This window comes from Kwoniella europaea, chromosome 1 (assembly GCF_036810445.1).
Source record: "Kwoniella europaea PYCC6329 chromosome 1, complete sequence".
NCBI lineage: Eukaryota > Fungi > Basidiomycota > Tremellomycetes > Tremellales > Cryptococcaceae > Kwoniella > Kwoniella europaea.
Window position 1 is genome coordinate 6,598,467 of NC_089487.1, and position 23,642 is coordinate 6,622,108.

General features: G+C 43.8%; 10 protein-coding genes across 10 annotated transcripts; 8 read left to right on the forward strand and 2 right to left on the reverse strand.

Annotated features, from left to right (window-relative positions):
• Nucleotides 1–451: 451 nt before the first annotated feature.
• On the forward strand, nt 452–2,378 carry V865_002510 (uncharacterized protein; the record flags this gene model as incomplete). The annotated part of the gene is made up of 8 exons (XM_066226311.1): nt 452–673; nt 786–938; nt 1,079–1,157; nt 1,259–1,515; nt 1,700–2,006; nt 2,069–2,175; nt 2,235–2,307; nt 2,368–2,378. 8 exons carry the CDS (start codon nt 452–454, stop codon nt 2,376–2,378), a joined length of 1,209 nt encoding a protein of 402 aa, XP_066082408.1.
• Nucleotides 2,379–2,868: 490 nt separating this feature from the next.
• Nucleotides 2,869–5,123, forward strand: V865_002511 (uncharacterized protein; the record flags this gene model as incomplete). Its single annotated transcript, XM_066226312.1, has 6 exons — nt 2,869–3,156; nt 3,241–3,661; nt 3,782–3,932; nt 4,000–4,089; nt 4,180–4,726; nt 4,863–5,123. The coding sequence occupies 6 exons, from the start codon at nt 2,869–2,871 to the stop codon at nt 5,121–5,123; spliced, it is 1,758 nt and encodes a 585-aa protein (XP_066082409.1).
• An 850-nt stretch (nt 5,124–5,973) lies between these two features.
• On the forward strand, nt 5,974–6,318 carry V865_002512 (uncharacterized protein; the record flags this gene model as incomplete). The annotated part of the gene is made up of 1 exon (XM_066226313.1): nt 5,974–6,318. One exon carries the CDS (start codon nt 5,974–5,976, stop codon nt 6,316–6,318), a length of 345 nt encoding a protein of 114 aa, XP_066082410.1.
• Nucleotides 6,319–6,799: 481 nt separating this feature from the next.
• On the forward strand, nt 6,800–10,333 carry V865_002513 (uncharacterized protein; the record flags this gene model as incomplete). Its single annotated transcript, XM_066226314.1, has 2 exons — nt 6,800–8,102; nt 8,190–10,333. The coding sequence occupies 2 exons, from the start codon at nt 6,800–6,802 to the stop codon at nt 10,331–10,333; spliced, it is 3,447 nt and encodes a 1,148-aa protein (XP_066082411.1).
• Nucleotides 10,334–11,604: 1,271 nt separating this feature from the next.
• V865_002514 (uncharacterized protein) lies at nt 11,605–12,185 on the forward strand (the record flags this gene model as incomplete). The annotated part of the gene is made up of 3 exons (XM_066226315.1): nt 11,605–11,814; nt 11,878–12,045; nt 12,126–12,185. 3 exons carry the CDS (start codon nt 11,605–11,607, stop codon nt 12,183–12,185), a joined length of 438 nt encoding a protein of 145 aa, XP_066082412.1.
• A 468-nt stretch (nt 12,186–12,653) lies between these two features.
• V865_002515 (uncharacterized protein) lies at nt 12,654–14,157 on the reverse strand (the record flags this gene model as incomplete). The annotated part of the gene is made up of 5 exons (XM_066226316.1): nt 12,654–13,223; nt 13,295–13,456; nt 13,527–13,780; nt 13,859–13,967; nt 14,023–14,157. 5 exons carry the CDS (start codon nt 14,155–14,157, stop codon nt 12,654–12,656), a joined length of 1,230 nt encoding a protein of 409 aa, XP_066082413.1.
• A 380-nt stretch (nt 14,158–14,537) lies between these two features.
• V865_002516 (uncharacterized protein) lies at nt 14,538–17,208 on the forward strand (the record flags this gene model as incomplete). The annotated part of the gene is made up of 6 exons (XM_066226317.1): nt 14,538–14,987; nt 15,118–15,435; nt 15,556–15,920; nt 15,986–16,091; nt 16,191–16,900; nt 16,980–17,208. The coding sequence occupies 6 exons, from the start codon at nt 14,538–14,540 to the stop codon at nt 17,206–17,208; spliced, it is 2,178 nt and encodes a 725-aa protein (XP_066082414.1).
• A 466-nt stretch (nt 17,209–17,674) lies between these two features.
• Nucleotides 17,675–18,571, forward strand: V865_002517 (uncharacterized protein; the record flags this gene model as incomplete). Its single annotated transcript, XM_066226318.1, has 5 exons — nt 17,675–17,729; nt 17,807–17,875; nt 18,000–18,115; nt 18,297–18,374; nt 18,482–18,571. 5 exons carry the CDS (start codon nt 17,675–17,677, stop codon nt 18,569–18,571), a joined length of 408 nt encoding a protein of 135 aa, XP_066082415.1.
• Nucleotides 18,572–19,375: 804 nt separating this feature from the next.
• V865_002518 (uncharacterized protein) lies at nt 19,376–21,353 on the forward strand (the record flags this gene model as incomplete). The annotated part of the gene is made up of 10 exons (XM_066226319.1): nt 19,376–19,569; nt 19,653–19,744; nt 19,816–19,880; nt 19,946–20,071; nt 20,128–20,190; nt 20,255–20,319; nt 20,376–20,591; nt 20,661–20,816; nt 20,883–21,049; nt 21,112–21,353. The coding sequence occupies 10 exons, from the start codon at nt 19,376–19,378 to the stop codon at nt 21,351–21,353; spliced, it is 1,386 nt and encodes a 461-aa protein (XP_066082416.1).
• A 493-nt stretch (nt 21,354–21,846) lies between these two features.
• On the reverse strand, nt 21,847–23,559 carry V865_002519 (uncharacterized protein; the record flags this gene model as incomplete). Its single annotated transcript, XM_066226320.1, has 5 exons — nt 21,847–22,095; nt 22,172–22,535; nt 22,609–22,900; nt 22,972–23,061; nt 23,178–23,559. 5 exons carry the CDS (start codon nt 23,557–23,559, stop codon nt 21,847–21,849), a joined length of 1,377 nt encoding a protein of 458 aa, XP_066082417.1.
• Nucleotides 23,560–23,642: the final 83 nt, after the last annotated feature.

Consider the following 23,642-nt stretch of genomic DNA (forward strand, 5'->3'; position numbering starts at 1 on the left):
AAGAATACGACCGTATTATTCCCGGACTGGCGCAAGTGAGATTGCGCTTGATCGCACGATGGCATCTTGGACATGCACTTCTTAGCGTGGGTAGAATTATCATTGGGTATGTACGATGGATGGGCCAGGCATGCTGAAACTTTGACAGTCCAAAGTTACTTGAGGTGTTGTATCCTTGCTGCAATCGAGAGAGTGAAGTGAGTGATGCACCTCCACTTGTTGATATTTTGGGATAAAATGGGAATAAATGCAGCCCGAAGATAATTGACAAACTCACGGCTAAATGCCGGGGCGGCGTCGGATGGTAGACTTGGGGATATTGATATTGGCGATGTTGGATGGATGTTGATGCATGCTAGACAGACAGATGGAAATTTCAGCCTATCATTCCATACGTCCATACTTTCGGTCCTTATCGTCTCATCCTTTTCTTAAAAACCTACCACCCAAAATGGCATCCCGAGCAGCCCTCTCCAAGGTCATTCGACCCACCTCTTCATCCATCCGAGCTTTATCGTCCTCCTCATCGGCTGCCGCTGCAGGAAGCAAGATCGCCTCGAGAAACGCCCTGTTATCTACCCCCTTGGCTAGGGTAGCGAGGTCAGAACCTAAATGGTTGGTCGGAGCTGAACAACGAAGGTTGGTTAGTAGTGATGAGGGTGTTACTCAGATGGTACGTGTCGAAACCATTCTATCGAAATTACCAAATTACTGGAGATCGTTTTCCTGTTTTTGAGTATGCAATGGGATCGAAGAGCTGATCAATGATTTATGGGTATGGACAGACCGTCAGAGAAGCCCTCAACTCTGCTATGGAAGAAGAGATGAACAGGGATGAAACTGTTTTCATCATGGGTGAAGAAGTTGCCAGGTACAATGGTGCTTATAAGATCACTAAAGGTTTATTGGATAAATTCGGAGAAGATCGAGTGATCGATGTAAGTGTTCTTATATCCATTTTGTTATGATATGAGCAATCTCTTGCTCTTCAACATCACGAAACATGTATCCATGACTTTTTCGACGATTCTTCTTGGTTGATTGCGCCCTGATCGCTGATGATACTTGATTTCCCTAGACCCCTATCACCGAATCTGGTTTCGCTGGTATGGCTGTCGGTGCTGCTTTAGCAGGTCTCCGACCAGTCTGCGAGTTCAGTGAGTATCTTACCTTTCTCTTCTTCTTTTCCAGGAATGATACTGGCGGGTGTGTGGTAGCCAAATTTTAGAAACTGACATATCCCTCCTTACTTTCGTAGTGACCTGGAACTTCGCAATGCAAGCTATCGACCAAATCGTCAACTCGGGTGGTAAGACCTACTACATGTCTGGTGGTAATGTCCCATGTCCAGTCACTTTCCGAGGTCCCAATGGTGCTGCTGCTGGTGTAGGTGCTCAACATTCCCAAGATTACTCAGCATGGTACGGTTCCGTCCCTGGTTTGAAGGTTATCTCCCCTTGGTCTGCCGCAGATTGCAGAGGGTTGTTGAAGGCTGCTATCAGGGATCCTAACCCCGTGAGTTGCAGTGTACCCCTTTACTTGCATTATAGAGATAGAAAGGATAGGGATCAAGGTCGGGATCAGCTACTCAGGCTGGCTTGAGAGATACATAAATCAATCGTCCTCTTTCAACACATCCCTTACATACTATTCTGCGATATATCAGGATACATCGGCTAACTTTCTTCCATCACATCAGGTCTGTTTCCTCGAGAACGAACTTCTTTACGGTGTTTCCTTCCCAGTGACCAAAGAAGAGCTCTCTGAAGATTTCCTCTTACCAATTGGTAAAGCCAAGGTTGAAAAGGAAGGATCAGACGTCACCGTCGTCACTCACTCCAAGATGGTCACTCACTCGCTCGAAGCTGCCGAATTACTCGAGAAGAATGAAGGTATCAAAGTTGAAGTTATCAACTTGAGATCGATCAGACCTCTGGATATTGATACTATTATCAAATCGGTCAAGAAGACGAATCACTTGGTCACTGTGGAAGGTGGTTTCCCAGGTGAGTGAAGTGTTCTGCCGAACCACACCGAATCATGCTGATTGACGATGTTTGCGTGATAGCCTTCGGTGTCGGTTCTGAGATCATTGCTCAGATCTGTGAATCTCCTGCATTCGATTACCTTGATGCTCCACCTGAAAGAGTCACCGGTGCCGATGTCCCTACTCCTGTAAGCTCTCTTTTTTCACTTCTGCATGGATCAAGCTTATCTTGTTGATGATGTTTTAGTACTCTGAATCTCTCGAACACATGGCTTTCCCCGATACCGATATCATCGCCAAGGTCCTCAAGCGACACCTTTGTGAGTGTGAATCTGCACTACTAAGGGTTCTCGTATGCTAATTTTTGATATGTCATGTAGACCGACAATAGATCTCTTTAAGAATGATAATCTAGGGTATATTTGCTAAAGGATTTGGATAGATTGGTTTATTTATGCTTTGACTTCTTCTTATCTCTCTTGTTCATTATTATCAGAGTAGCATGATCATGTGAATATGGGTATGAATATGCATCATTGGGTTTAAAAAGTATCAAACCTATGGTGCTGGTGATATGACATGTCCGCGTATTGACTGGTTATACTGTGCCGGCATCCTGTGTGATTTGTGATTTGTGACTTGTGATTTGTGATTTGTGTGATTGTGTCATCCTTCAACTTTGAAACCTACTTTCACCACCTTTGATAATCACCATCATACCAATGCATCTTCCATCTGGTCATCTTATGAACCAGGGCCTCAATTAGCATCCACTTGCTCCAGCATCGACAATCTTATAGGGAGAAGTCAGCCCATAACCTGGTGATATCCAAAAAGAAATATACCATCAGATCGAAGGACAGACTTGAACCGACCAAGGGATGTCATCCCTATTCAATCCCTTCACCCGATCATGGGTCATCCTCATCTTATCAATCGGACTGGTATACAGTCTGGCTGTACCCTCAAGTATCAGTCCCAACGATGGCCAACAGAGCCGCAATGCAATCTCGTTAGATGATCGATATTCTGGTGACAATGATATTGTCGATTTGACGGGGCTCGAACTAGGTCAAGTCCCACTCATGAACCTACCTAGGAATGATAATAATAGAGGATGGTTGGCTAGGTGGTTAAGTATGGGTGGAGAAGGGGAAGTAGTTGTTCATGTGAGTGTTTAAAGTCTTCACTTCCTTATGTTACCAAGTATACATTGAGCATTATGTTCTAAATCATTTGCCACCACCTTTTAGTTACCTCTCGGATCACATCAACATCAACCCAATCTCACTTTACCTCATCGTCCAGCCTCATTTCCTGACCTATCCCATTTATCGCTCCCTCTCCCAATCTCTGGATTCCTCATTCCCTTTTCCAAATTAGACCCTTCTTTAGGGGCCGACAATGACGAGGATGTGAACTTACTCCCCTCCGGTGGAGGGATGGCATGTCTCCCACCTCTTGGATTACCACGTCCACCCACGCATCCTCGTCCAGGCGAGAGCTACAGAATCGCACTGATAGAAAGGGGAGGGTGCGATTTCGCAACCAAAATTCGTGCGGCGCAAGATCGTGATGCACATGCGGTCATAGTTGGGGATAGTGTCCAGCACCCAGGGGAAACTGATGAAGAAGGTAGGAAAAGGGAGAGTTTGATCACTATGTTTAGTCCTGGTATGTCACCTCTACTATATATCCGACTGCATCATCCGTTTTCCCACCTTGTCGACAAGTCTAACAACTTGCACAATCGTTCATGAGATGGTTACTGATTTCTGCTTTCGGAACATGCAGAAGACACAGATTCGATATTCATACCATCTGTATTTGTCTCTCGCGCATCGTACTTGGCTTTGAGGGATCTGTTGGCAAATGGAACCTCGTCGGGTAAACAGGAAAGAGAAGGTCTTTGGGTTGACTTGAGTCAGGGATCCGACGAGTCTGGGTGAGTACGATGTCTCGCTGCAAACGACGAGTGTGACGGCGGGAGGCTAATTTTGATGATTCCGCAGAGCGCTCACTAGCTTACTGTCCTTTGCATTGCTCATGCCGAGCTTGTTTCTGCTGGCTACTGTTGCCATTCACCGAATCAGAGTGGCTAGGTGAGTAAGACTTTCTCGGGAGACTCTTGCAACTATCGATCCGATCGGATACAGTAATTTATAAAAGCTTACTCCTCTTGTCATACATAGACAACGTGAAAAAGATCGCGCTCCACCTATGATTGTCCTCTCTCTACCTGAGAGGGTATGGACTCCCGACATCGTATGGGAGAAAGACGATTCATCTTCTGATCGATCCGTCCGAACCCAATCTGGAGCCAATTCACCTACCAGTCAATCAATCTTAATCAAGAAGAACAATGTCACGGATATAAACGTAAATGATGAAAATCAAATCGCATCTTCTTCGTCGAATGTTCCAAACACCCTCGAGAACCCACCGCCCCCACCTCCTATATCTCCTTCGGAAGTTCGTACTCCACCTTCAGTCTCTATCGAAATACCCAACCCTTTGGATGAGGTCGTATCACCGAGAAGCGGAAGTCCCTCCAGATCGAAGAAAGATAAACACAAACATCGAACTAAACGACATGTGAAAAGACAGTATTTCTCAAAAGATGAATGTGCGATTTGTATGGATAATTTTGAAAGGGGAGATATAGTCAGGATATTACCTTGTGGACATGTTTTTCATAAGGAGGAATGTGATGAGTGGTTAATGAAATGGAGGAAGTTGGTGAGTTCATAATGGCCCTGGCCCGTTCATGTTTTCGAACTTGATCTGGGTTTCGTATCTTTTGGAAATCAATCGGACTGATTATATCGCTTTTAATGGAATGATGATACTGATATGTCATTTTGTCCACTCGTAGTGCCCTACCTGCCGAGCAGACGTGACTCTCCCTCCAGGTGGTAATATGAAAGGATCGACGATCACCCCAGTCACCAACCCACCTGATCATCCGGCCGGAGCAGAGATCCCAAGGGAAAGAGAAAGTTCATGGATGAGTTTATTCAGATCTGCCAGAGAGAGGCTATATGGGTTGTGGGGTAATAATGAAGGAGGAAGTGAGACGACCCCTCTCATACCTAGAAGTCCTCACGAACGAAGGTCGTCGACTAGTAGTTTATAAGTTTTATTAGTTCTTGTACATCATCATCCTGCTTGCTTGTACAAACCCTTCATGTTATTATTTATACTTTACAATTATTACTTTGTATCATGAACTTTTTTCAGTTGTTCATTTTTTTCTTGTTTGTTCGGTTGTTTGTATTCCCTTTTGGTTGTATATACGGTATGATCATCCCCCTCTCTGCAATATGTGATACGAGATATGAGATATGTTATGAAGATATATACTTTAATTGTACTACAATAGAATAGTGTTGTTAAGTAAACACCAGATCAACACGATCAGGCACAAAATTCCAGTACACCGACAGTGTACAGAGGGGGAGGGATAGCCAAGAAACATTGATAGTAATCCAACATGATTAGTCGTACCCGAAGAGGGATATATGAAGCAACCGCTGATATGGCTAGATATGCTAGTCGAGGGGTTATACCATGCACTATGCTGCGGAAGTTTTCAAGAGGGTGATCGAGACCTTGTGCAATTAAAGTACATGAGAGTAATTAATCAAGAGGACAATGCGTTGATGTGTTTGTTGTTATAGTCATGATACAAGCTTGGTGGCATACGGCCAGAGGGGAGCACAAGCACCAGCAGCAGCACTGTCTGTATGGCAAATATCCAAATTGGAACATCAAGTCAATACACCACCATCATACCAAGCTGTCAATGTCATAATGCAGCACAGTCACATCTATAGCATCCATTGATGGTGACATATTCAACTTCCCACTACATATCCCATTCGCCATTCATCTGGAAAAGACGCTATTCCACTTAATCGATAACCTCTACCTTATACTTTACTATATCCTTAGGGGCAGACCAAGATACGGATCGACTTGTCAGAATGATCATTTGGCTCATAACGCTTTTTTACGATAATCGACGATACAGAAAAGAAGAGGAAGAAGAACAATGGGCTATTCAAAAAAAGCTCACTGCTGAGAGTAAGGATGGGGATGATGATAAGGTGTTGGTGCTGAATGAAACAGAAAGCAGACGAACATATATTTTGACACATCTGCGTACGGGTGAGAAGGTGATGGAAAGGTTGGAATCTGAATTGGGAAAGATCACTATAGGTGGTCGACCAGCGGATCAAAAGCAGAAGACTGTTTCAGCGCCATTGACCGATTTGACTTTCGAAGCAAATACATTCCAATCAACTACGAACACCCATAAGAGACTCTGAGAATCCGACTTAAACAGTACGTCAATCGTCTCAAGTGAGTGGACGATTCATCATAATCTCTCCTATACTTGACGCAGAAGGTTGTCTGTTTGTGGCGTACAAGTGGCGTGGATTTGAATTGAAGATCAGAGAAAGGAATGAGATGGTTGAGATTAAAATTGATACAAAGTGATTGGATAAATTTGAGATCTATCTGATATTGCTCAGTAGAGAAAAACACTGGGTGTTATTGTTGTGATATGGGCTAGATGAAGATGTTTGTCCAAACGGACATGGTCTATCTGTCGTTTACTGTATGGAGTATCCAGCTAATTCTCTGCTTGACTCAGTAGTTGACTTGTCGAGTTCAATCTAATGCCCATTCTCTTAGAGCAACCTATAGCTTTCTTCAACATCGATCTTCTTTGATTTCCTCGACCTTCATCAACAACTGCATATCCCTTCTTACAATCGTGTTCGCTCCTATAGAGTGCCGCCCACCATGGCTCCATCAATGTTCACTCGACCCGCCATACCGTCTCAAGAACCTCGCCACTCGACTGTATCGCATCAGCAAAAGCTGAAATCAATCTCATCCTTCTTCCCGTTATTCGCCCATCCAGCTTCAAATCTGATAGATGAATCTCACGTTATTCCTTATCGTCAACCTGATTCATCGAGCCAACACACCGCAACCGTTTTCGATGGATTACCAAAGATCAAGAACAACAGTAATATCTCATTACCCCTTCGTTCCTCTCAGCATACTATCTCTCCCAGTCAATCTTCACCATGCTTGAAAGTGACTTTGCAACAGACCACATCGAAAGGTCATGCAGTGACTTACACAAGTCATAATCTTCAACAACAGATGTCTAAAGAAATGCCAACATTAGCTTCCGCTATACACATCCCCGATTCCTCCATCTCTTCATCTCTAAGCCCCCTTTCTTCTTCGAAAGCGAGCGTGGATGGTGTGAAACAGAATCATAGTGGTGTACATCCATTGTATCATCTCAATACAAGTTCGACTTCCCTCCTTGGATCGTATGTGCAAGTCAATGAGATTATCCATGTTGTCAATGTCGATATGCCCTCTGACCACTCGACAAGCAGTGGAGGAGAGGTAGGGGTAGGTAAGAGGGAGAGATCTAATTCAAGAAGTAGTACATTTAGTCAAACTACCAAGAGATTAACTAGAAGACTATCATTGGATAATATCGTTCCTAAGATTACTTCAAGGGGGAGTTTGAGGAGAAGAGAGAGAAGTGGGAGCAAGAGTAGTATTTTGGATGGTGGTGGAGGACTGGCGGAAGGTAGAAGATGGTCATTATTTTCTTCTTCAAATGCCAATGTCAATACCAATGCTATTCAACCACCACAGGAAGCCCAGACCAAGCACGTGATGGGTGAACGGTCGATAAGTAGAGCCGTGAACAAACAGAGTATGCCAGTCAGCAGAAATTGGAGAAATAAATTTACAGTAAAGAATACCTCTACAACCCGAACAAGTGGCGGCAAGGAGAATACTGGTGTTGGTATAACGATGGGAATGGACGATAGACTGGAAGCTGCCAGACAAGCTAGAGATAGATCAAGAGCTGAATCAGCAGAATATAGAGAGAGGTACGATGAGAGGACGATCAAGCGGATTCCTGTGAGAGGTATGAGGGATATGTCGTTCTCTGGTTTTGGGAGTGGGAATGAGGATCGCTTAAAGGAGAGAGAAAGTATGATTAGTATGCTTATTGGGAGTGGTGGGATGAGAGAAAGGGATGAGATTAGTGCCACGAGACTATCTTTTGGTATGTGAAATCCTAGAACGCGAAAATCAACGTGATCCACAAGTTTTAAGATTTTTGAGCTGACCATTGATTGGTACTGTTTCATAGTCCACAAACCTTCTTCCCGAGCCAGTTCTTTCGATCCCGCCGCCACACCCAAATCCACTTCCTCTTCCTCCATTCCGATCCCATTCGTCCCAATTGGTCCACCACCCCAACAAAGCAGTTTGGTCGAAAGTCAAACAACAACTTCTCTAGCTGCCACTTTCGACTCACCCTCACCACTTCCTAGACCGGTACATACCCCCCTCAATCGAGTCGCTGGACTGCGAATCCCCTCAGCCACCGCTAACAGGTCAGCGATACTTTCACCTGCTCAGGACGATCGATCGATTTTGGATCCAGCCAGATCACCTTGTCCTATACCTGATATGTCGCCCCTTCTTCCGTTGAATACGGGATTACAATATCAGAATATGCCACTTCCCCCTCCGCCGGTCCAAGTAAACCAGAATATGGCGATTAGCGATGCCAAGAAGATGGAAGTGGCGGAGAACGAACCAATGGACTTGTCAAGTCTTGATAAGAGCTTGGACGAAATTATGAAACCTTCAATTTCAAATATCACTACAACTATCGCAGCTCAACCCAGTCAAACGGGTACTTTCGGCGTATCTGATTCTAACCAAACATGGCACACCGCTACTACCTCTCCACCACCCCTTTTACCTACTTCCTCCTCGACACGAACGATGTGCACCCTCCCTCGATCCAAATCCAAATCACATACTGATCTATCTTCTTACTCGTCTACTAAAAATCTAGTGGACCATATCGAGGCTACTCAAGGACCTGGATGGTGGTCTACCGATAAAAGGGTTAATCGAAGGGTATCGACTATGACCTTGAGATATAAAGCTGAAGATGAAGATAGAGAATTGGAGAGGTTAGAGAGATTAGCTCAGTCGACTACTATACCCCATCGACCTAAATTTGATGATATAACTCAGGAAGAGGAGATAGTAGTCTCTCCTACGATGAATAGGACGAGGGAAGAAGATAAATTACGGACTAGATCTTCCCTAGATTTAAGATCTTCTTCCCAATCGACCTCGACTGCAAATGCAAGTACAATTAGATCTTCGAATGTCTTGGGTAACGATACGATAAGATCAGGACATCATCCTAGACCATCATTAATGGCAGGATCGATTTGGTTTAAAGAACTTCCACCATCACCTAGAAGAAGTGTCTTATCAAGACAGATCGAGCCGGCTAATGGGGATACACCAGTGAAGATCCGACCTGCGCAAATCCACTTGCCCCTTAGTGAACCTAGGAATAACACATTTATAAGTAATAGGATAAGTCCTGATATAGCTCGAAGAGCCAGCTTTCTCTCTAAAGACTCCACGACGATGGCTGACGTCGAATCGCCTTCGAGATCCACTTCCAGACAGACTACTCGGACGACTTTGTCAGCGGATTCGACATCGACTGCTCCTACGTCCGTACAGTCTGATGGTGAAGAACAAGAAAAGATATCGGGTAAAGTGGAAATGCTTAAAAAGGAGTATGAAGAGAAGATTGCCAATCTACGTTCTAGACATGCTTTAGAGATTGATGCTGTTCTTACTGCTTTGTCTAATGCCAAGATAGAGAATGCATCGCTTAAGGAGGAAGTTATTAGTTTGCGAAAGGTGGTAGATGAAGGTACGCAAGAGAAAGAGGGATTGAAAGAGAAGGTTAAAATACTTTGTATGAGTTTACAAACTATCGAATTGGGTGGCATCACTTCTCCTCAAGGAGGTCAAAGGGATGAGAGTGGAATGGGAAAGGGAATGAAAAGGTCGGAAAGTGTAGTCAGTTCATTATTACCTGAACTTATCTCTACAACGAATTTATCAGATCCAATCGCACCGTTACCTCTCTCATCTACCACACATCGACAGATAGATGAATTTGGTAGGAAGCAGATGACTATACATGAACCGCTGACGAGCGATTCGATAGGAAGGGAAGAAATGAGGAATAAAGGTATAATGGATTCGTTAAGTAAAACACGAGTAGGGAAATCGAATGTGATTGGTGGTTCATCTAGAAAAGTTAGTGGTGCGACTAGTGTACATACAGATGGAAGTAATATCTTATACGATGAGGATGAGGAGATTGAAAGGCACGGAGAAGGAGAAGGAGAAGGGTGGACGTTGAGGCTAAAAGAGTCTGATGAGAGGTTTTTAGATGATTTGTAAAACAGATTGACTATACTTTGTTACTGTGAATATACCATGCACCATCTTACCATATACCGACATGCAACTTTCTGAGGTAAGAAATGAAATCATTGTGTTCTTTTGAAAGCCAGCGTGCATTGGGTACTGTTTCCATATGGAGTGGCGAGGGTGATAGCATTGGCGTGCTGGAAGGTATGCAAGTATTCATGCGATCAGCGGAAACTTTGTACTACAGTGTCATCATCTCCACTAGATCCATACATACTGTACCTTGGGCATGCAATGGTGTTCTCCAAACTGATCGCACATTGCATCATCCGATATCTTCGGTCTTTTCATCTTCTACAGCATATACCTTTCACCGTATATATTCCGTTACTCTCGCATTTGTGTCTTGTCTGATCGCATGATGTACTGTCTTTTGTATCCGGAAGGGATCACCCCATGGAGATGAATGTTATCGGTGTGTATGTGTGTGTGTGTGTGTGTGTGTGTATGTTTGGTCATTCGAAAGGAGGCAGGTACGATACCCTCAAACGACATCCGATCGGAAGTGGCGTGGCATCGATCAAACCTTTGACTCAGTCTCAACGTCAGAGTGTACATATTGCAGTTTGTTTATAGCACGACTTGGGATTGAGTAGATATTTACACAAGACGATCGTCACATGCTCTTGACTGGGCTCCTAATGGCCCCAATAATGGCCGGAATCAAGACGAAAGATGATATTAGGGTGATTCCCATTTTGATGGTCAATCAATCAGATTCAAGCCACAACACGACTTTTTTCGATCCAATGATCTAAATTTTTAACATCGCTTTGGGTCGCATAGTACCCGCTGATGTGAAGCAGTATGTAGATCACAGGACGATCAATAAACAAAGGCACTATCCTCACCCCATCATAGGTCATCTTGCTCCCACATGCGATGTTATGCTGTTGGTCTCGGTCATCTCATAGATCAGATCACAAGTTAGTGGGTATATTGAACGATCAATGTTTGTATTGCACTGATCCATTGGACAGCCCCGAAGATCTATGTCGTCTATCGGTGAGGAAAAGGGTGAATTACCTTTGATTTTCCCATGCTCTCCTCTCCAATCGGACCGGATGCATACCGGGCCAATGAAGGATGAAAGGTATAAATAGGGCTATGGATTTGGTCAATTCGACTATCGTTTCTTCAACCTCATCTTCACTTTCAACTTCATCTCCATTCGATTTTGGGATTCATCGCCACCGAAATTTCTCATCTCATCTCGATTAATCTGTTATTTCATGTGTATCATGTCTCCATCAACCCTCGTTCAATCTCCTCGACCTGTTCGACCCACCCTCAAACCTCTCACTTCCCTTTCAACTGTCCCGTCCGAATTCGACCTGCACATGAAGAACCACCGATCATACTCTGTCTCTTCATCAGTTTCTACTACCAGTAGCTCAAGTACTTATAGTAGAGCGGCGGATGATATGATTGATAGACTTGCTGGACAGGAGGTGAGTAAGAGTGACATCCACTCTGTTGCATTCCCTGAGCTGACACGGTGATGTTTTACGTAGACTCACGCCACTATCGATTTATGGTCCGGAGGAAACATCCGATTGAACGGTCGAGATCTCACCGCTACTGCTCGGGATGCCGAGGACCTCCTGCATGCGCTAAAGGACGATGGGAGGTTCGAATTTGTGAAATTGACTTTCTTCGATGAGGAAGGTGAAGATTGGAAGGTAAGCTACAAAGATAACGATTCACTGTTAAAAGAAGGAAGAGAGTATGCTCACCTTCTGTGCGTGTTGAGAAATTGTAGATTTCTTTCCGAAGATCGAATGTTAGTATCGCTTCACCCGTCATTTCCGATTCAGAATAAACCGATCCTACGTCTTCGTTCAACTCTTCGATATCTCTTTGTTTTTGGTCTTTCTGGGTCTTCTGGATGGTTTATATATGTACTGTATAATCGATTGATACTCATTCAATTGTTAAATCCTGTGAATAGTGTAAATATCGTATCTCATGCGTTTCATACCTATTCCATCTGGTTATCACATTATAATGAGTATGAGTGTGAGTATTTGTTAGTCTGATCAAATCGATGGTATTGTACATTTCTCCTTTCTGTCTATTTGCGGTTGATGTTTGGATCTTAGGGTTGGTTCTATGCATTCCGTTCATTCTTTTTGACATCATATAGCTGCAAAAGCATATCGTCAGCAGAGGTCCAGTGAATCCTCAATGCAATTGAACTGAAGATCGACAAATCGTGTACTTACATATGGTATAATATACAACAAGATAACCCAGCATGAACACAGACTATCCGTTTCAAGTAATCATGCTATATCAATACTCTCCTGAGATCTCCTGGCCCAACGTCAACTCCCGTTATAGGACATTTTCCTTTCCTACGTCTCACCAAGGTTGACCGCTCGCCCTTATCCTCTTCCTCTTCCTCCGCCTCTTCATCCTCACCCTCAATAGCATCCCAGCCGCATCTCCAGCAGACCACCCACCCACTAGGTAACACAGCTGGGTTTTGCCATTTCTTACCACACAATGGACAATCGCCGTAACTCTCTTTAGTCACTTTATACCTTTCTTTCTTCTGCACCGAGCCTCCCGATAATCCCGAAGTAGTCTGAGATCCGTGCAGTAATGGTGGGTCGATTTCTTGCTCAGGTGTGAGAGGTGGCGTTGGAGGTAAAGCTCCTATAGAACCAGGTAAGATAGGTAGTGGTCTAGGAGGTAGTATTGATGCGTGTGTGGCTGCTATACTATTTTCATTTGCGGTGAGAGAGGGGTGAGATCGAGGTGATGAAGGGGAGTACCACCATTGAGAGAGTTTCAGCAGAAGTAACAAAGGTGGAAGAAGTGGTGGAAGGTTTGATAGAATACCAGTGGATTCGGGCTACATCATTCCGGAATGGTTAGTGAGATGTGATGAAAGTGGATGTAGGTGTTAAGGGATATTTCGCTCACCTCATCTCCTGGACCTCTACGGATGACCTTTAGTCCCAACCAACTATGCCACGGTCTAGGATAGCTGGTCTTCTCAAATAAGAATGCTAGATCATATCCTAGGAATGTTAGATCTACTCCTAAACTCAAATATGGATAGATGATTTTGAAGATCTTTTGATTCTATGGACGATACGACGATACCGAATCTATTAGCTGGTATTGGCATGGCTTCATTCCACCATTAGCTCACTGTTGTAATTCCCCTCCTTCTATCCTCTTCTCCTACCTCATCCGTACTTCCCCCACCACCCAGACTTTCAAAGTAATCTTGCGCCCTAGCTCGAACGTATGGTAGACCGACCAAGAAAAGTAATAATCCCCATCTTTGTTTACGCGATATACCTTTTCTACGTCTGGGAGGGGAGAAGGCATCCAGTCGAGGAGTCTTTATCGATGAGATAGGCGTCGAACGAAGACCATAGAAATGTTCGGATATCGATGCGTCTATCATAGATACGTCAGTTGATGCCCATTATCGTCTGTAGTCTAAAGGATGCAAAGAGACCGGGGAGGGGAACTGACTATGTTTCGTTAAATGATGTCTTTCCAGTATCAACAATAACACCGCGAAGAACTCCTCGTGATGGTTTAGTATACGTAGAAGATATCTAGGATACCTTTGAGCAAAGTACTACACGTTTTGTAAGCTCATGATTTCGACATATGTTGCACTAGAGAGAGCTTACTGATAGAACATAGCGGACGACTGGATGGAATAGTTCTCGAAGTTGGTCTTGAGCTAGCAAATCGAATATCGATGGTCTGAATGGATCTGTCGACGAGCCTGCCTCTGGGAAGAGGGGTGTGGAAGTGCGCTGCATCGTTAGACGATGTTGATATATCATGTATAGTGCAACGAAGTAATCAACTTTGGTTGACATTTTATCTTATCGACCTCCTCTCAACAGGTAATGCTCGGTCTCCGTATAACCGGAGTGGCCACAGCTGAGGACCAGCCACACTGCAAAAACACCGATAATCCCTAACCCCCTATGATCAACATCTCCTTCTCAGGATGATAAAGTGATGATACATGCATCCATCTTATTCAGATTGACCATTGTATACGATCACCTTCACTAATTGTAATCTCTTGGACCAGAATAGGCGTCTACGCCTGGATTACGACATTCGAACACCGGTTGACGCGACTGATCTTGGGGGTTAGGGGTTATCTAATCGAGAACATTACAGACTCGTCATGTCGGCCAGTGCTAGTAGCTCGCGACGTCAACATCAAGATGCAAGTGAAGAAGAGCTTATATATCCTTCGGAGAGAAGTCAGTCAGCCACGACTACTTCACGAAGAAGATCCACGCGGACAGCTGCCTTGAAGGCGAACAGGGCAAGTGCGAAACAAGCTAGAAGCGAAGATAGACCTGTTGATGAGGATGGGAATGGGAATGATGATGAAAGTGAGAGTGAAAGTGAATATGAATATGAAGAAAAAGACGATGATGAGAGAGAAGATACGAAATCAGAGACTGATTTGGAATCGGAGTTGGAAAATCGGGAAGGAGGTATTCTTTCGAATAGCGAAGGGGAGAGGTGGTTGAAAGTTGGAGAACCATTTCCATGGGAAGAAGTTGAGTGGTACTTTGACGAGTCGATTGAGGAGGATATGAGGACACATCTTGGTAAGAGAATTGATGTGAGTTCGTTTCAATGCTCTAATGGAAAATTACTTCTTGGACCCCGCATACTTCCAGAATACATATCACACTTTGTCGAATGGACAGTATCACAATATACTGATACTTCGTAAATTCGCTCTTTGATAGAAAATGAAAGGTTCTCAAACACTTGACCCTGAACAAGCAGATCTCCTACTGATAAATCCTCATCCTAATCGTATAAATCCTGATCGATCAAAATATCTACGTGGATTGGGCCACGTACGAAGGAGACTTGCAAGGGTATTACCTTATAATTGGTTATCGAAATGTTACTTCTCAAAATCTGTCGAACCTCCAACTCAACCTTCGGTTCAACCGATTTTCTTGGATGAAGAGGGTAAAGGGTTGAAAGTGGCTGTGTTGAAATTGGGTGAAGGGGTGGACGGCGACAAGTTGAGGAGAAGTGTGATGGTTGATCTTGAAGTGAGCCACCTTTCATTTTGCAATTTGTGAAGGATCGTCGGTCTGGATGATAGCGATGATATTTACTCCAACGAAGAGAGAAAACATTTAGCTGATCTTTGAATATGATGTCAACATCAGACCAACGGAGCGATGATAGTTTCTTCACCCATCGATGCGGAGGTCGTCATCTTACCCCCTTCACACCCTTACATCACTACTCCACCGAAACAAGATGAGCTTAAACATATCACCTGGCATACGCCCGATTGGGTCAGGGAAAAGATCAAAATCGCCCGACATGTACCGAAATCCAAGGCGAACCCGAAGTTGTCAAAAGGTGAATCAAGGAGCAATGACACATCAAGCCAAAAAACGAGGACGAATCTGAAATCTGTAAAATCAAAATCGGAAGTCAATAGAGGCAAATCTAAAAGAGATAGCAGTGATGAAAGTGAAAGTGATTCAGAAGAACTCAGACCTAGTCCAAGAAGGACTACATCAAGGTAAGTTCATCCATACATTCCCACTCTTGCTGCGCAGAAGGACTGATGCCGAATCTTCCTTGTAGAACCGAGTTCACACCTTCCGATCGAGATTTCCTAGCTCGTTGGCTAGCTCACCATAGACCTGATCAAGTGGGAAGAACCACCAGAAGCTTGTATAAAAGACTTGAAGTGAATATAAATCTCTCCACCTCTTTTCATTCCTATATTTTCAAAAAGATTAGGTATGTCTAAGGGCGATGCAAGCTAATGTTGAAACTTGTATTATAGCGATACAACCCTTCCCATCCATTCTTCAAGCATGCTTCTCGTCATCCTCATTCCGCATGGCACGAGCATTTCAAGCGCAATCGATCGAAGTTAGGTATGGATGGGAAGGTGTTGGAGGATCTGGTGGATGAATACGTTGACAAGGGGATCGATCGTCGACTCACAACCAGAATGGAGAGGAAAGGCAAAGGGAAGGAGAAAGCTAACCCCCACAAGGTTAGGGAGAATGAGAACGATGACGGATCGGAATACGAAGAGACTGACGCGGCAGAGATTCGAGCTGCTGGGAAAAAAGGAGGTGAGAAGAGGAAAATTGTAAGAGGTGCTAGGAAGGTTACTAGTCCAATGAGATTGGGAGGCGGAAATGCAATGCACAACGGTGGTGGAGGACAGACTACAGCGGCGGTCAATGAATACCAAGAAAACCGAGATGCCGAAGGACGATTGGAAGTGGTAGTGGAAGGAGAAGGACAAGAAGAAAATGGGAATGCCAATGAAGATGAGAGCGAACGGGGTGATCAAGATGTTCAACCGGTCGTCCAATTCGATCGTACGAAAAACGGTGATCAGGGCGAGGATGTAAATATGGATGAACCCGTTTTACCTCAAACAAACAAGTCGGATGAGCTTCCTGCTCAGGAAGGAGTTGTGAACGCTGGTGGGAGAGAAGATTCGGAAGTTGTCGATGAAGCCTTGGAACAGTCTTTCCAGTGAGTTATTTCTCGGACTTCACATCTGAATTTTGAATATGATAAATGTAGGAAGTGACTGATCATCTGACTGCGATAGGACAAGCAACGAATCTAGGTTGATGGATGATCCTGCTCATGAACGAGATGCTGGTGTAGTAGATGGGAACCAGGTGGCTGTGGAGGATGAATATGGCCAAGATGATCTAGGCCGACTGAGAAAGCGAGAGAAATATAAGAAACCGGTAGTCGTAATGAATACACAAGGAGAAGCAGAAGGAGAAATTATTGGCAGTCAGAGACGATCAAAGAGGTTGAAAAAGCGATAAAAGTGCGGTTGATCGTCGATCTAATTTGGGCTTTTATGAATAGAACATGATGTTTTGTATGTCTATAGTATAGATCCATCTCATGTATACCATGTATTCATGTAGCTACAGATTAATGCGGATACCACAGCAGAGCAAAGCAGGATGGAAAAAAGAGGGAATTGGTAGAGGGTGGGTGCCACAAGCATGGAGGGGCAGCGAGATGGGGAATTGATTCCGTTCGACCTGAGATATGGAAATGATAGGAGTAAAGAAAGCAGTTGTCAAAGATCTACATTTTCCAACCTGTCATTGAGTTGTAAACAGAACTATATATCCAAGTATACCTCACGTTACCATCGATCCACATTCGAGCAAGAAAAAATCGCCTGGTGGCTGAACAGGAAGATTGAAATATATAACCGAAAGAAAAGTAGATATAAGGTAGAATTTAACTAAAACCAGAGCCGAAACCAAAACCAACACGATGGACGCTTTAATCCCTTTTACGACTTCTGGATCTTTAGTCGACCTGGTTGATAGTTAGTTTGATCTTGCTTTTATAAATCAAGGAGAAGATATAAACAAGCTGACTTGTGCTAATTCGATGATGGTTCAGAGAAAGTATTGGTGGTGCTGAGAGATGGTAGGAAGTTGATAGGTGTTTTTAGATCTTATGATCAATTTGGTAAGTCACTCTTTACTTTCCGTCTGGCAAGGTTGTAAAAGAAATATCTAGCTTGGGATCACCCTTGGGCCATATGATCATCATGACTAGATCCAATTGTTCTTACACTTACACTTTTCCGTAGCGAATTTCCTTCTCGAGTCGTGTATAGAACGTATACATTTCAAATTCGAATATGCAGATAAGGATATTGGGGTGTTGCTGGTCAGAGGTGAGAATGTAGTGGCTTTGGGTGAAATTGTGAGTGTCGCATTGTTACATAGTTCGATCTTGACATCAAAAGATAGTAAGGAGAAAGAAGAGTAGGAGCTAGTCGATACTTCGAAACAGCATACTGGCCGTGGTTTACTTAGGAGACAATAACAACAACAAATACGTTGGAATGAACGATACTGACTGTATTCTGTTGGTACATTTATAGGACCTGATAGCGGAAGATATGGTGCCGCTCCAAGAACGTTCGTGGAATGAGGTTGAAGAAAAGATAAATGACGATAATGTGAGTTGCTATGCATTTTCATTCTCCTTCTATGGCTGTATATACGGTGCCCTCATACTATACCTGAGCAAGGGGTACTAATCGATTATTTCCGTTTTCTTATGTAGAAACGCCGTGAGAGGGATCACGCTATAAAAGACAAAGTGTTAGGATCGATTGGGTTTGTGAATGAAGGCAGGGAAGGTGATGCGTATTGACAAGTAAAGTAGGAGGAATGAGACAAGGTGAGTTATATCTTGGAGTATCATCTTCTATCTGCAGCTTATATATCTCATCTCGTTGATCCATAGTAGAACGAGTAGAGCAAGGAAAAACAGGGTCATTGATCGTTATTAATATGACTCGTATCACCGTCATCATCATAATCATGTAACAATACAAATATATCAACAAATTCCCCGAAGCTGAATCAACCACTCACAACGCACGGACCCAGTCTAACCCCTCCCCCTTCCTTTGGGCCATACATTGACTGATCAACGTTATTCAACAATCGCTCTCTTTCTTTCTTTCTCTCTCTCTCTCTCTCTCTCTCTCTTTCTTCTCTCTTCTCTCTTCTCTCTTCTCCCCTCTGTTATCCCTTCCCAATCCCTCTATCATCTCATATATCACACACCTATCATCTAACATCCCGGCCATCTGTCAACATCATCTGTCAACATACCTTACCTCATTAATGTACAGCGATCATCGTTAAGTGTCATCCCCTCGAGGTGGTAGTCTGTCAAACACATTTCACATCAACGTATACTGATCCCCAAACAATATCTGAGAATAATCATCACTCTTCCTTCATCTCTCCAACTAACCTCCCCACTCGAAGTAACCCAATCATCTTTCTCCTAATCTTATCATCGCCTGTAGATCCACAAACTCATACACGACAACAATCATACCTTCCTGTTTGACTTACATCGCTCGCTGCTCAATTTCCGTCACCCACCCTGACTTCGTACCAACCCATTGAAATCGAGTCTACAGGGTGCTCTCCTTCCTCCAGCATGTCGTCAACGACACAGCCCCCCTCTCAGTCGAAATCTCGACTGCCCCCCGTACAGACTAAAGGTCTCAAGTTCGGTGCAGGATCTTCCTCACAGGGTTCTTCATCTGGTAAAGGCTCCAACAACAAGGGTAAGAGCAAGGAAGATGAAGATGGGAAATTGCCGTTTCTGGATTATATCAGCTGCAATATATGGTGAGTCATCCCTTCTTTCTTCTTCCTCCTCTGTAGTCCGCAGTCAATCTGAAGAGGTGTGTTGATGCTTTGGGTTTACACAGCAACGAACTCTTCTTCGATGGTATAGCAAAAGGAAAGATCTTCTGGATGACATCGTGTGCTCATGTGATGTGTAACGATGAGAATCATCAGCGTGAGTCTAAGTATTCGGTATGAATAACATTCTTCAGTATCTTATGCTGACGTTATGTTTGTGCACGACAGACAAAGAAGGGATCTGCACGGTCTGCGGCAAGACTATGCAAGCGGTAACGATGGAACAAGGCAATGCGAGTTATACAACATCTGGAATCAGGCTGAATGGTGCACTGACTTGACAAATTCATGAACCCAGTTACAACCAACACAAGAGCGTTTCCTAACCAATCCCGAAACTCAGCTCGAAAAAGCTGTTTCGGATTACGAGGATCAATCCAAGAAATTCGTTGCAAATATCCTATCTATCAAAGGTATATATAAAGTGTGTCGATTTCGTCGCAAGTGCTGTGCATGTGGACTGATGCATACTTGAAACAGTTCCAGACGAACCAGCACAAAAAACCTCGATCTCTATATAAAGAACGATTGGATAAAGCTCTCGTATGTTGTACTGGTCGATTGAAAAAGTTAATGTAGTCGTCTGAATCTGCTGACTCTGGATCAGGCGGAAATCGAACGATTGGAGAACGAGCTGCATATACACGTTGCCGAAAACGTGGAGTTGAAATTGTGTGTTTTCTTTTCCGCTCGTATCCATGGTATTTCCGCTGACGCTCCTGCAATAGGGAAAATAAACAACTGCAAGATCGTCTGAACATGCCTCCACCAGCGCTCGATGGGTATCAATCGCGAGGAGTAGTATCTTTACCACCACCTATATACGGCAGAACTCTGACTGTAAGGGGGGAAGGAGAAGAAGAAGAAGAATCCAATGGACTAGTTGGCGAGACCTTGTCGAGCAAAAGAAGGAGAATTGATAATGCTGAGCAACCATCTAGGTCGTGAGTAAATAATCCAATTGCCCAATGTGTTTGCCTATCACTCAATCGCTGATGAGGCATTATCACCAGCTTCGTACCCTCAACCCCTCGATCCCAACCTCATTATGCTCAGCTGTTGGCTAACAGCTATCAAAAACCTCAACAAGATCCATATGAAAGACCTCAATCAGTGGCCGGATACAGCGCTGTACCACTCAATACTAACCCCGCTAGGCCTGATCTAGAGTGAGTGAAGCGGTTAGGCGTCGGTTTGACCGGCTATCGGAAGTTAACTTTGCCATTATACTGTAGACGATACAGGTACAACAGTACTCCGTTAAATGGTACATCATCTCAAGCTTACTCTCAAGGACACACCAATGGTGGAAGTACCCCTTTGCGGAGACCAGCTAGTGCTTTTGAAGGTGTACCTAGCAATGGCGGCTACATGGGTGGTTATGCCGATGATGACGTTTCTCGTGAGTGGTGTTCCGCTGTCTTCTCCGAAGGATATGAGCTGATCTTTGCTATTGTATTTCAGACTCGACACCTGCACCCGCTATGACAAGTAACGGTTATAGACAGTCGTCTCCGCCATACGAAGGAAGCTATTCACCCCGACGTCCACCTCCGAACGTGTATTCTCAGCTTCCTCCTGAAACCAATCGTTACTCGCGTGATGGACATAATCGAAGTTTGTCTCCGATCGCTCATGATGGTGGGAATGATGGGAAGTTTACAATTAGTCAGCCACCCAAAAGACCTTTACCACCTCCGTTTTGACCAGATCAGATCGGAGAACAAAAAGAAAACACATATAGCTTTCGATAGCTGAGAAGAAGTGAAATCAGAGCAAGAAGAGTGAGGAAATTGCGAAGAGTAGGAGCATTCATGTGTATAACGCTGTTAACGATTCCCATTTCAGCACATCACACCATTTAACCGTCATTCATATGTTATCTGCATTTCGTTATATCCTCAATTTCATCTTTATCTCTATCATAAGTTTCGAATCATGTATCATTATATAGTATATAGGCTGTGAAAATTATTTAGTATATATTCGTGTCATGCAGTAGAATTATCGAATCGTTGTTGAAATGTCCAAGTTTCAGCACCAGTCAGTGATGACATGTAGTTGCCAACGGATCCATGACTTTCTATGATGATCAAATAGTGTTGAATATCACATCACTAATGCATGCATTTCGCATCCAATCAATCAATCGATCAATCAATTCTAATTTATCTATCCTACCGACTGAGCAGTAGTAATTTAGGCAAACTCAGTGAATTTACCTTCCCCTTTCTCACCAGTAGCTTTAGCTTTCTCAGCCAAAACCGCTTTTGCAGGTTGACCGTTTCCTGCTTTTTCAATCTTCTCTTTCAAATCTTTGATATCCTCAGGTTCGAGCAATTCAACGAGTAAGTCAAGTTCGGATAGTTGCTTTTCGATAATGGCTGGTGAAGGGGAAGTACCTTCAGGTTGGAAGTAGTTGGATGAGGTGATAACAGTTTGGATTGCCTGAAATAATTCAGACCATCAACTCCATTAGCTCTAATCGTTACAATGATTATACTATGGGGATGAGTTGACTCACCTTTTTCCATTTTTTCAAATTCTTCCTAGCAGCCTCTTTAGCTTTCTTAGCAGCTTCTCTATCACCCTTTGAAGCTTCCAAAGCCTTTCTTTCAGCTTCCTTCTTCTCGGCTTCTTCCTTCTTCTTCTTCTCCTCTGCGGCCTTCTTCTCAGCTGCGCTCAAAGGCTTGTTTTGGGTGGTACCATTCACTCCACCTTTCTTCTTGGCATCCCTAGCGGCCTTCTCTTCAGCCTTGATTCGTTTGATACGAGGATCCAAGGCCAGGACGTCGTCGACGAGAACTCGGAGTCGAGTGTTGTCTTCCTTCTTCCTTCGAGTTCGTTCGGACTTGTTCTTCTTTTCTGTGAATCGTTTATCATCTCGACTAGATTAAGGGAACAAATCGTCAATATGATTAGGCATAGTTTACGAATGTAAGAAGATAATTGACCACTCACTTGTCAGATCCCTCGTTGACTTCTTTATCATGCCATTCGAAAGATCTCCACGAATCGAAATTATAGAAGAAATCGTAGAACCCTTCTACTTCCTTTTTAGGTGCGTCGAGAGAACCGAATTCAGGTACAGGTTGAACTTTGGAGAATCTACCTTCCCTGGCGAAGATCTTGTTACAAGTAGCAACGAAGTCTTCAGGTGAGAGTGATTTGAGATCTGGTACTTCGTCTTCGATGTTCCAATCGACGGAATCGAATTGTTTTCGTTTCTCGGGGTGAGTAAGGGTTTCATGAGCTACCCAGAACAATGAATGATCAGTGCAACAGCTTGGTCATTTGGATTTTGTGAGGTACAGTCGAGCTCACCTTTTTGGATACATTTGAAAAAGGAATCGTCATTGGCACCGTGTTGAGCAGCTTTCTTATCAGGGTGATGTCTAAGAACCTTTCTTCGGTCTAAACGAGCGGATATGATATCAGCGAATTAGCATCATACCCTCAACAACGCATCAAACGAAGAAATGTTATGATAAGGTAAGGTGTATGTTGGATTTGAGAAGAACGGGACTCACGAGCAACTCTGATATGTTCATCATGAGCTTTATATCTCAAATGACCCAGACCAAGTACAGCGTAATGATCCTGTTTCTTCCATTCCTTTGGATCTTGATTCAACACATGCTGGGGTTCATCTTCCTCTCCTAACCCAGGGTACGAGAGTCCATCACCTTTATCTTCCTTTGCGGCAGCCTCCTTCTCTCGAGCAGCGAGAATGTGCTTGTCGTCCTCCTCGAAAGATCTTTGGAGGATCTGTCTTCGGGCGGCTGAGATGAAGGATGGACCGGCTGGGTAAAGAGGTAATTGCGAAGGGGAGGATGGTTTGGCGGCGGTGGGCTTGGACCAACCTGAGGGGGAGGCGGAGAGGGTGAGTGGAAGGGTGACGACGCTGGCCATTTTTAGTGTGTCTATAGATCTATAGATGTTTGATATGTAGAATGAAACGAGAAAAGTTGAATGAATAAGATGACTTTGGTTGA